Genomic DNA, 12,366 nt, shown 5'->3' with positions numbered 1-12,366 from the left:
TTAGTAGGTTATACTCGAGACAATTTACTTGACTGAATTCTAAATATACATATTTCCTGGTAGAAAAAAGACTGTTTATATTCTGCTTTCCTTGAACAATGATACACTATATTTGTATTATTGAGCCCAGCACATTGAAAGAAGTTTTGAAAAATTATCAATTATTTTACGAGAATTCAACTTTGATTTCTCGTTATATTACTCGCAGTATACGCGTCTAGACTCTAGATGACCTATGTACCAGTTCATCTATGTATGCATATATAGAAAGGGAAGGTATATATAAATATATTTCGCAATTTACTTTATTAATTCCAATTTGTTTAAGAAAGATATAAGAAGTAAATTTATCATAAATTTATTTAACTCCATGTAAAAAGATATTTTAATCGGTCTTTTAATAATAGTGACGTACTGAAGTCTAAAAACTTCTTACACGAACATGAAGAAGAAATGCACACCTGAACAACCCTCCAAAAAAAAAAATCCGCCAGGCACCTTTTTCTTGTTCGATGAAAGGGGGATGAATTTCTGTTCACAACATTAACAAAAGTGTATCCATAGATATATACACTTACCATGACGATAAAAAAAAAATGAACAAAAATAATAATAATAATTCCTTCATAGATCGATTCTTCTATAATGACTTATAAACATACAATAAAGGAAGGAAAAGCAAAAAGTAATGTATTCAGCAGTTACTATTTTCTATAGTATTAGTTAATTACAACTTTACCTAGCTAGAGGTATCCCTCAACCAAAAAAATACAATGGTTGTGGGGGAATACTCTTGGTTTTTTCTTTTTCTTTTTAACCTCTTCACCGTGAAAAGTGAAAACCTAACCATGATCAACATGCTGCGGAAGGATTGGCGAATGGATTGTAGAAGTGAGGCTTGGGAGCCATGGTCATGGAGAAGGGACTCTTATTGGAACCGCTGTCACTCACTCCACCAAGCCTCTCGCAAGAGGGACACATGGTGAGGGTAGCCGCAGGCATAGGCATATACAAGGGCTGAGCTAGTTTCAGTGCCTTCAGTTCTTGCAGCTCCTTCTTTAACCGTCTATTCTCATCTGTCAAAGTTTCACAACATTTCTTCAAGAACTCGCAGTCCACCTCCGTCTGCTTCAGCTTTGTTCTGTAACAGTACACAAACCAAAAAAATCTTAATCATCTAGCATCAACGTACGTTTATTTGAATCTGTCAAACCCGTATTCAAGAACTACAAATTCAATAAGGAAAGAATATTAATTTTATCAAAAGATTACGTACCTGGCTCTCCGATTTTGGAACCAAACTTCAACTTGTCGAGGCCGTAGATTTAACTCCCTGGCTAAAGCTTGCTTCTGTTTCTGTAAATCAAGAAACAAGACAATAATATTAGTAGTTGTTTAAAATTCGTGTGTATTTTCAGAGAGAGGAGAGAAATTGATTATAATTACAGGATTGAGAGTGCTGTGTTGTTTGAAGCTCTCTTCTAGCAGTGCAGATTGTTCTTTGGTAAGCCTGAGTTTCTTTCTTGCATTCATGACGTCTTCATCTTCGTCACTGACTCTTGAAGAAACCCTCTCTTCTGCTTCTACCTCTACCTCTTCACAGCTAAGATCTCTCTCCCTCTTGACCACTCTCCCACTGGAGAAAGATGAAACAACGCTGTGAGGTGAAGTCTGTCTAGACAAGTCAAGAGGGTCCTCATAATAAACTTTGTTCCCATGATTATTTTTGGGCACTTGCTTGGCCACCTGCTGCTGGTAACACTCACCGGAGAGACCCAATGTTAAAGACGGTTCATTTGAGGAATAGGACTTCATTGGCGTTGGCTTAAGACAAAGATGATGATCATCAGGCTTGATGGGTGGAGGTGAAATGGTGGTTTCCTTTGTAGTAGCAGTCAAAGATAATCCGAGGACAAGGTGAAGGCCTGAGTTACTGGCATCCTGATCAAGACCCATTTGAGAGGATAAAGACATGGGAGAGACGTACGTATCTGCTTGAGTTGGAAAATTAGATGGTATGGTTTAAAAGGGTCATGGGATTAAAAGGGTCTCACTAGAAGAACACAGGGGGCAGAGAATGAATAAAACTTTTGTGGGGTCGTTTGGTGGGTGGGTGGGTGGCTATGATTATGAATACTAATCAAAGGGAGGAATGAGTAGAGAAACGAATCTTGATATTGGAAATAATTATAGACCCTTGTATATCTCTTACACAGGTTGACCATTCCAGCCCCAATACTGTTTCCTCCATTATAATTATAATAACAGACAAACTAGGAAAATCCCCTCTTTCGCTCTTCAATACCTGAAATTCTACTGTTCACACATGGCATTGCAAAACACATCAAGCGGGTTGCCTTAGCTAGCCACCCACAGATGTACCCATATATGGCTATATATATTATTATTTAGAAATTATATTCTCATGTTATATAAGATTTATTTTTCATATTATATTCATATAAAAAAATGTATTTTTTTTTTAAATTGATAAACTCCATTTTATTTATTTCACAATATAATATAAGATAATTTATCTCCTACTATGTGTATAGTCCATTATTATTACCACGCATTCTTTACCTATATATGCTTCCTTGCTTATGTAGTAGCTTCACTTTACATTGTACCAATTATTGGCCTCCTTTAGTCCTGCTTTATTCGTAACACAGCAGCCTTTATTTATTTATTTTCCTCGCGTTTTCTTGTCTTAATTTGTTTCCTAAATTACCCTCCCCCCTCTGTCTTGATTTGTTTATGCATAGGCAAATGGCACTCATCTAAAGACTACATCATAAGTTATTTCCGAAAATAAATATAACAAAAGCAAAAAATTAAGAGCATGACTGGAAATAGGTGGGAACATATATGTGCATGACAAAGTTCTATAACTATAATAGACCCACATGAACTGTCTCCCACTCCATGCCGGGTTGAACTAATTAGAGATGGCTATCATGTCACTTTGCTACCAATATTGCATACTTTTTAATGAAATGAGGAATGTGAGGGATGGTTGGACGGTTTTTCTCTGGCTTATTATGAATGTGGAAGATTAAAAGGGATGTGCACTATTTGTTTGTTTCCAATAGAAAAGAAGGTAAAAGAAAAGTAGGTACAAGACACAATTGGAGTTTCAAAGAGTTATAATGGTGCCAGAATATGATTCATCAACAAGAATCCGGATCTTTGCTTAACTAGAAAGTTGATGTAGAGTGTTTGGGACCTACTTCTCTGTATTAGTACTAAAAGCACTTCCAATAATGCATTGTCGGCTATGCTGAGCAGAAGTTAGGTCACCCATAATTGATGATCAAACCTAAAATAATTAATCACCAGGAAAACAACGCGTTAACACCAGCTCCTATATATTGATGCATTTCTTGCCTTCGTGTCATTGAACAAATTATTTCATACAGTTTTTTTAGCTAGCATCTCTCTTTAATTAATATGAAATAAATTTAATTTAATACGTGGATCACGTACGTACACATTGCTTATAATAATAAACTCGTTCTCACTCGAATTTTACGGAAAAATATTCCAAGGAAAAAGATCGTCTTTAAGCTGTTTCAGGTTGAATTGGAATTGAATTTAAAATTAGAAATGGTCCTTTTCTTCAACCAACATGGATTTGATAAATAATAAATTAATTGAGCAGTATATTCGATGAGAATAAGCCCACGCATATTTCGTTTAACTTTAATGGGATGCGTAATCTGGACACACAAAAGGTGGGCGGGGGCAAATGATTATTTTGAAATTAAGAATGCAAGTTGTTCTCCTTTTATGTACCTGAATCTAATTCCAATCTCCTCTTCGATCACAACAAGGTCAAAAAGAAGACCGAAACACCTTTTTTAAAAAAAAAATACATAAAATATACAAGAAACATGACCTTTTTTCAAACTACAAAAAATAGTCATCTGTGCGTGTGTGGGAGTAAGAAATTGTATCTCAGGGGCTTTTAGGCGCGTGTCGGTGATATTTGAGGAAAAACTTAATTATTACGTCACGAGTGAGTATTTATGACGCCATGAAATATTTTTATTCATTCTAAACAAACAAAATTATTTTTTTCAGGGAAGCCTCTATAGTCTACAGTACCAGGTTGATTTAATTGATTTGCTTAAAAAATAAGCTGCATTGATTAAGATATTAGAAAGGCCATAAATCACAATTTGTTAATATTTGAACGAGTAAGACCATAAGGTGTCACGCACCAAATATTTTAGAAACAGGATTATGCAGAGCTTTTGTCAGCAAGTGACTCGATACCAAAAAAAAAAAAAAGAAGTTGATGGGTAACCGTTGGCCGTTGCTTTTGTTTCGATTTGGGACCCAACTCAAGTAGATAGAATTTGACTTTGAAACAGTGAAAGAAATTAAAATCCTAAGAAAAAGGGAAATGGTTTTATGCATGAACGTGAACATGCGATAGGATATATTATATAGTATACAGCAGGTATTATTCTCTCAATTAAATTCGACTTTAAAAGAGAAATATAAAATTATTAAAGTAACCTAGGTTGCACTGCTATTGATATGGGACACGATATGATACACCGATACATTAATTCAAAAAAATATCATATTTCGACACATTAGAACACGTTTTGATATTAAATACTATTTTTAATATATATAATATAATTTATATAACAGGTCATAATAAGTCATGTAACCAATCAAATATTCAAATTAGATAACATAATATAAAAAACTAATTTTTTGTACCTTGTTAATTTTTCATGTCAAATTCTATAACAGAAAAATATTAATTTATAAATTATTTTTTCATTTAATAAAATAAAATTTAGACCTAAAAAAATGTCGAAGCGTTGACTGCGTGTCAGAAAAAGTTGATCACGTGTCGAAAAAGCGTATTGAAACGTGTTGGAGCGTTGACCACGTGTCGCAAAATATTGACCGCGTGTCGGAACGTGTCTAAGCGTGTAGGTGTCTGATACACATTTTTCAAAAAAAATTGCGTGTGCTTTATTGAATGTAACTTCACTCAATAGCTTAAATTTTTAAGTCGAATTATTCTTTACATGATATTAGAATCTCGATATCACAGATTCATTCTTCACTGACCCTTAATTAATTAATAAATAATTAAATCTTGTAAATTTTCTTAATCATAAGTAAGTGAACTTATGTATTTTTTACTCTTCAAACCTAGTAAACTTTTGTGTAAAAGGACTTATTAAAAAAATATAAAGTTATTATTATAATCTATCCTAAATTTTTGGATTTAATTATTTCTTTTACAAGACAAAATAATCACAATGTTCGTGTGACAGACTAATGACCGACGTATCCGCGGTGTTGGCATTAATCAAATCACTAATTTAAGCAATCTGATTCCACATCACATCCACACAACAAAGTGACATAAAATCCAACAAACTAGTGGTGGTTCTCATGTCATCACCACCCTTATCACTTTAAATGATGGAAAAAAATATTTTTTCAATTTAAATAGTACAACTTGTGTTATTTTATTTTAATAAAAAGGTGAAAACCATGCTTTTATTTTTTTGTTCATTTTCTCTTTCATGATCTATTTTTTTTTTTTACTTAGAATAATACAAATTTTATATCTTTTAAAATAATACATATTTTTCTTTAAATAATATGTGAAATAGATAACTAAAAGTGTAAAAAAAAATATAAAACAGGTGGCGAGAAAAGAGTGGGGAGCACGAAGAAGGATGACGGTATGTGTGACATATGGGTCCACCAATGATTTGGTATGATGGGCATTTGATTCCGTAGGAGGTAGATGATTATGGAGCGTAGAAGTTGGGAGTGGTAGAGGTATCAGATATGAGAATTTCAGATAAGGTTTTCGTGATGTCCGTTTCCTCCTGCCTTTAAGGCCAGCCGACCATGTTACTTTCTTGCAATGTTATCAATTTTACATCGGTTATCCACTCAGGTCGGGTACTAGTACTAGGTTAATAGGTCGTCGACTTAATCACTAGATCATTAATTTAACCTCATTAATTAAATATATGTAATAAAATATAAAATTAGAAATATTTTAGTTAATAATTAGAATTGATTTAGTGAAAAATATTATACTATAATTCCATAAAATTGATTGATTGATTTATTTTAATTACTGCCCATCTAATACTGATTGAACCCAGTTTGAACTGGGCGGGTCGAGTCAATTTTTATAACTGCTTTCTTGTGTTCGACTCTCTTTTTTTCTTTTCAAAAGGAGATTTTATTTTCCTTTTTAAATATTATGACTCAGCTCAGCATGCGTACCAAATGTCCTATTCAAGGAAACAATGGCTTACTCAGTGTCTGCACCACACTGCAGGGTCCACTCAGTCGTGGCAGTTGCCAGACATCATAGCCCGAAAAATATTTGGTACACATTTATTAAAGTGAAAGAACCGTATGGAATAAGTATTCATAAGAAGTAATTAAAAGATTAATTATTTGTAGCGTTATTGTTATTATTATTTTAAAACCAACCTGCGTCTGAACTCACTATTTTCTTCCACGAATAACTCTTGGGTTGTAGCACTATTTTTTGACTCCTCTTACTTTTCCACCCACCTCAGTAATAATTGGTTAATCAGGTAGTTTGAATTTCAATGTGACAACAATAATTTTGATTACGTACATGTAAACTGGCACATAATAATTAATCAAAACGTTTTTCTTATTTTTCAGGAAAAAATTAAGTAAGATTTACTAAATATTGATATTTTGAAATTTCTTTTATTGCATATGATATTTGATTTAAAAAAATTAGTTGGCAAGTGCCCAAATGGTCAGCATTTACTTTGATTTATAATGGACTCTTAACCTACAAGTTCGATATTAATTAATTATAAAGAAAAATAAATTAATGACGATGAGCAATTAACATCATAGTTCAAAACAACAGACCAGCTAATTGATAAACACATAATATATCATGTTTTAAGGGCTGAATTCACAAAATTATTTAGTTAAAAAACATGAGAACTTAAGGTTAATTTGCTAAAAAACATGAAAATTGAATCATTGAAATTATCCTTAATTGTTTTGTAGGTAAATTGAAATAAATTGAGGTAAGAAAAGACTTAAAGGATATGAAGCATGGCAAATAGGATCAAAAGAGTCAACAAGCGCGTCTTAGAAGCAATTCCAGCTCAAGATGAGGGTGCTTTAACGAGCCCCAACACACAAAAAAGCACTAGATGCAATAAAAGGATGAAAAATGTAGAGAAGAGCACATAACAGCGCTCCCCATCGCGCTAACATGTGCTATCATTCATATTTTGTTTTCACGAGAGTGCGCTTTAACGTGCCTATCAGGGTTCAACGTTATAATTTCAGCATGCTCAAGAGTGCTTTAGCACCCGTTTATGACCTAACTTAGGCTCATTACCTTGTTTTGACTTAGGGCACATATTCCTACACCTTTTTAAGGGAATTTTGAGAGAAAACTCACAACACTTGACGGCTGAAGTATAGCTTTGATCATAGAAACGTGTCTTTCATGCTTTTAGAGGTCGAAGATGAGTCGAAGTCGAGATTATGCTGGAAACCTTGAAGATTCACCACGCCATCACACCAATGGAGTCTGGAGAAGCTTTCTTGTTTTATTGATTCCAATATGATAGGCTAGATTTCTTTGTAAGTAGGGCTAGATGAAACTCAATTGAATCTTTATGTTTTGAATGATTTTCAATGTTAATCTTTGTTTTTATATCGTTTGGGTTTATCTTTTCTTCATACCTTCTATGAGTTTGATCTTGTAGATTGATCTAGGGTGATTGTATGACAATAGGAATGTTGATACAGGAATCATGCATGATAAATTCGTCGTAATTCTTATGATTCTAGGAATAGATGTATGAATTATGCAATGCTTGTTTTCTTAAAGAATAATCGGAGAACTATGGTTCTTTCAAGATAATAAAAATTAGGATGTCAAGAGATTTAATCTTAATTAACTTAGGGAAATTAACTCGCGATATAAAAATGGCATTTAATTAAGGATTTTAATTAATAACATAAATGTAAGATTGAGGAAAATCGAAACCCTAATTGTGTTTCTTGATCATCATGTTACTTGTATTTTGCATTTTTGTTTAGTTATCTAGTTTATTTTTCATAAAATTATTGTGATCAATTATCCAACTTAAACGTTAATAGTGAACTAGTGCTTGAAATTTAATTCTCGTAAGAATGTCCTCGTATATTTATACTTCATTATGTATGACCGATTTTACTTGTCGAGTAGGCAACAATAATCCGGGTTAGTTAAATGGAGAATCGATCATTTATTTTCAAATAAAGTCTCTATAGTTAGATGTCTCAAAATCGATGTTCCAATCAATGATTCAGTCAAATCGTATGAATCATGCCGAAATTTGACTGGTTGCCAATTTAGAATTTATAAGAGCTGAATCACCTTTATTAAGATGTTCAAGTTTGAGGATTGAACTCAGATTTGTCCAACCACTAAACTGGGAACCTGTTATTGGTTAAAACCTTCATATTATATTATTTATAATTACTTGTTAAATTTTCATAAAGATAAAATTCTACTATAAAACTATGACTATATAAACAATTAAATTTTCAGTAACTTTTTATTTACTTAATTATAAGTATATGTAATTATAAGCATATAAACAAATATTATTTACATTTAATTATATTATAATTTAATATGATTCAATTTCAATATATTGAACCATTAAATATTGAACAATTTAATTATAAATTTTATTAATTATTTTTTCGAATTAATTTATTTTAAGAGAATTTTCTAGAGAATTAATTATAACCATTAAATATTGACCAATTATTTTATTGAACCATTAAATATATTATAATATTTCTCTAGCTTAATAAATTATTATAAACAAACATGTACGTACTAGCATACTTATGACAGACAATTTCTCTAGCTTAATTTTATAGTTCCGCATATACATAAATGTCGTAAATCCATATATGTATGTATTCAAATGCGCGTTTAAAGCCTTTTATATATGTATTTTAATTACCAAATAGTAGAAGCTTAGTTGGAGCATGGGAGCTGAGCAGGTGAGAGTAAGAGCATGTGTTCGATCCTCTCCAGCACCACTTTTGGAAGGAGTTTAAAGCCTTCATCATAAACTCGTCCCGAATCAGACTAGTCGCAAAGTGATGAACCGATTATAATATTTACAAACGCCCATTTAAAGTACCGGATATAGTTGGAGCTTGAAGGCGAAGCAAAGCAGCGCTAGCTGTCTTTGGACGTGACTAAGGTGTTCCTGCTCCTTAAAAGGTGGATATAGAATATTATTCAAGTTAAAAAGTGCATACAAAAATGGCCATTATCTCAAAAACTAGTTGATAAAAGTTCCTCTGATGATGCCTTTGCAAGTAGAATTGAGAATATTCGTGGAAAGGACAACAAAAGGAGAAAATTAGTTGTTCCTAACCTACATTCTTTTTTTTTGTTTGGTTTGTATGCTATTAAATGGGTAATATTTTTATTATATTATAAATATAATTATTTATATAACTGAAAAGTATGCATTAAATAAAAAAGAAATCAACTTATCCTCGTAAATGATTGGACATAATGGTAAGAGAATTGTTCTTAAAAAAAGATAAATATTTGAGTTTTGAAAACATTCTTCTGTACACAAAGAAGAATTAAATTTCTATGCGTGAGGAAAAAGAAAACTGAAGAATGTTTTATTCCTAGCAGAGAAGACATAATAAGTATACAGTTTGTTTGATATTTGCGGTGGTAAAGGAGGGAAAGCATCGAAGAAACGCAAGGACTATCGATAAATTAAAGCATAAAAAGGCTTTAGCTTGCCCCACTCCAACTCTCTTTTTCTAAGACTGACTTGGTGGAGTTTCACACACATATATATAACCATCATGCTTGCGTTTAAAAGTAGTGAAAGCAGAGAGATCCATGTCACACCTCCACTATGGTGACTGCCCACGGAACACACCGAGTGTTAAGATTTAAGAAATGGAACAAATCTTTGGTACTACTGTAGCACCAAAGATTTAGTATATCTCACCAATAAAAATATTACATGTCAGTTAAAGTTTTATTTTTTCTGACAATTTTTTTTTCTCTCCTATAATGTATAATGCTCTCATTGATGAGATGTACTGAATCTTGGTGCAACAGTAGCACAAAAAATTTATTCCAAGAAATGAGAATTAAGGAAAGGTGGGGCCACGGAGGGACACTTTGAGGAGAGAATTTATTGTACTCCGGGACCACCATTTTTTAGATGGTCCTTTAGTGTAAATAAAAGGATAAAATTAAAAAAAAAAAAAAAATAACAGAAGTAAAAAAAAAAAATCAAATCATTAAATGATGCTGAGCATATTAAATATTTCGCAGCGAGAGCTGGATATATCATCGTGAAAAAGGTAGCCCAAAAATTAAAGAGATTGACTTGGTTGTAGATACTAGATAGAGGGGCGAAAACAGTTGGAATGCTTTGCCGGTTATATTGTGTCACAAAGTTAAGGCAACTGGGCCCCATTGGGCGCAAACGGTGCATATAATATGAGGCGCTTACTCAGATGCAAAGAAGATAAATATTTCCCTGGGCATATAAATGGATTCTTGTCAGTGGATGAGATAGCAAAGTTTGTGGATGAGTATGAACATCATAGCCATAGGCACATGCATGCTTCATGATCATAAAATGCATTTTAATATTTATAAAATTTGTTCAATTCAAATATAGTCGCTTTGTATTATTATAAAAATGATTATCCATTAAACTATGCAAATTAAAGTCATGGTAAATATAGTTGTTTATCACTTTATATAATTAACTAATATAATAGTATAATATACTTAGATCGCTTCATGTAACAATAATGGACAACATATAATAATTTCACTAAAAGTATTTAGATTATTGATTCAGATATAACATTAAACTAAGCTATGAAAACAACATAAATTATTGACACAATACCTTTTTTTTTCTATGTATCCACCAGTTTATTGGTTATCCGAATAATTCAATTAGAGAATTGTCAGGCCCATTATAAAAGATGATTATTTTTTCTATTCTCAATGCTTGAACTCAAAACTCTGGTCAAAGATAAACAAACTCCTTGACACAATACTTGTACTATAATATTTATTTATTTCAACAAACATCTCATCGCTAGGACAAACGAAAACGAGAAATTTAAGTAAAGTTTATGTTTTTTCATATTGATGCATAGAAATTGTAAGCAACATAAACAAGAAAGATATACCAAAATATACTTCACTTTAGTTTTCATCAAGCTAAACCAATTTAATTATGGAGCAAAAGTAGAGATGAACACAAACTAGTTTTCATATTGAGACAGTAATTTTTTTCTTCTTTTTATTTTTGCCCAAACTAATCTACCGTTTTATTTCTGTTCGGAGGTGAACACAAATATCTAGTAGTTATTGTTTTTATGGAGCAAAAGTAGAGATGATTGGTAATTTAGAAGTTCATTACCGCTAGCCAATAGTCCGATATAAGTGTGAAGGTTGTAATCGTGGTGTCAAGTTTTATGAATGCTGAATAATTTATCCCCTTCTTTGCTATAGGGGGTTATATATTGATAAATTATAGGGAGATTGTGTATGGGTGGTTTTGCATGTGATTTAATTAGTGGTGTGATGCAATGCTTAGTGGGTGGTTATGTGTAGTGAAGAAAAACTGAAAAAGAATGATGAAGTGAGATACTTAATACATGTCATGTAGGGGAGAGGAAGTTGGAACTATTTACCTTGTTCATAACAATTTCAAAAATTATAAAAGGATCAAAGTTTTTTTTTTTTTTGGGAGGGGGAGGGGAATTATTTATATATTTTTGGTTAATATAAATCCATCCCGGGTGGGTTCCCCATGATATTAATGACTCCGTTTGCTCCGTGCGTTGTTCAACAAAAGTGGGTCAGAGGATGATATACTTGAGATAATATTAATCTTCATCATCTGGGAGTAGGTCCAATGGCCATGGCATTCAATTATTTTCCAACTGAATTCTATTAAACACTGTACTGAAATTATGGTGGGAGGAAAGTTCGAGAATTTTTTTTATTTTCTTTTTTGGAGAGAGGTGGTTGTGGAAGACGCTTAAATAACCAAAAAAAAAATCTTGATTGTCATGTGAATTATTTTATTTTTGTATATCAATTACATGAAGGAAAAGTTTATTTATATATTGTGGCTCGATTTAAAAGGGGTCAATCATGCACGGTTCTTGTGGAACCATGGGACTTTGTTTTAGATACTATTTTCTGATTGCCTTACCAAGTCAGAGATAGATGATGGAGCAGATGACCCTAAGTCTATGCCATATCGACGACGGCAATTGAGAGCA

At 32.3% G+C, this 12,366-nt stretch overlaps 1 protein-coding gene across 1 annotated transcript; it reads right to left on the bottom strand.

Annotated features, from left to right (window-relative positions):
- Positions 1-609: 609 nt before the first annotated feature.
- LOC133314172 (homeobox-leucine zipper protein HAT22-like) lies at positions 610-2,220 on the bottom strand. The gene is made up of 3 exons (XM_061515617.1): positions 1,447-2,220; positions 1,277-1,356; positions 610-1,141 (listed from the first exon to the last, which is right to left on the bottom strand). Exons 1-3 carry the CDS (start codon positions 1,972-1,974, stop codon positions 853-855), a joined length of 897 nt encoding a protein of 298 aa, XP_061371601.1. The 5' UTR covers positions 1,975-2,220; the 3' UTR covers positions 610-852.
- Between the last annotated feature and the right edge of the window lie 10,146 nt (positions 2,221-12,366).

This window comes from Gastrolobium bilobum, unplaced genomic scaffold (assembly GCF_033153095.1).
Source record: "Gastrolobium bilobum isolate Gb01-03AN ecotype WA unplaced genomic scaffold, APGP_CSIRO_Gbil_v1 utg14319, whole genome shotgun sequence".
Taxonomy (NCBI): Eukaryota; Viridiplantae; Streptophyta; class Magnoliopsida; order Fabales; family Fabaceae; genus Gastrolobium; species Gastrolobium bilobum.
The sequence above is the reverse complement of the archived record's forward strand: the minus strand, read 5'-3'. Positions and strand labels throughout refer to the sequence as shown.

Bases quoted from the DNA above. Each gene is read 5' to 3' on its own strand.
- LOC133314172 (XM_061515617.1), bottom strand. From the start codon at position 1,974: ATGTCTTTATCCTCTCAAATGGGTCTTGATCAGGATGCCAGTAACTCA. The intron at 1,357-1,446 runs GTAATTATAATC...CTTGATTTACAG, and splicing joins AACACAGCACTCTCAATCCT to AAACAGAAGCAAGCTTTAGC. The intron at 1,142-1,276 runs GTACGTAATCTT...GTACTGTTACAG, and splicing joins TTCCAAAATCGGAGAGCCAG to AACAAAGCTGAAGCAGACGG.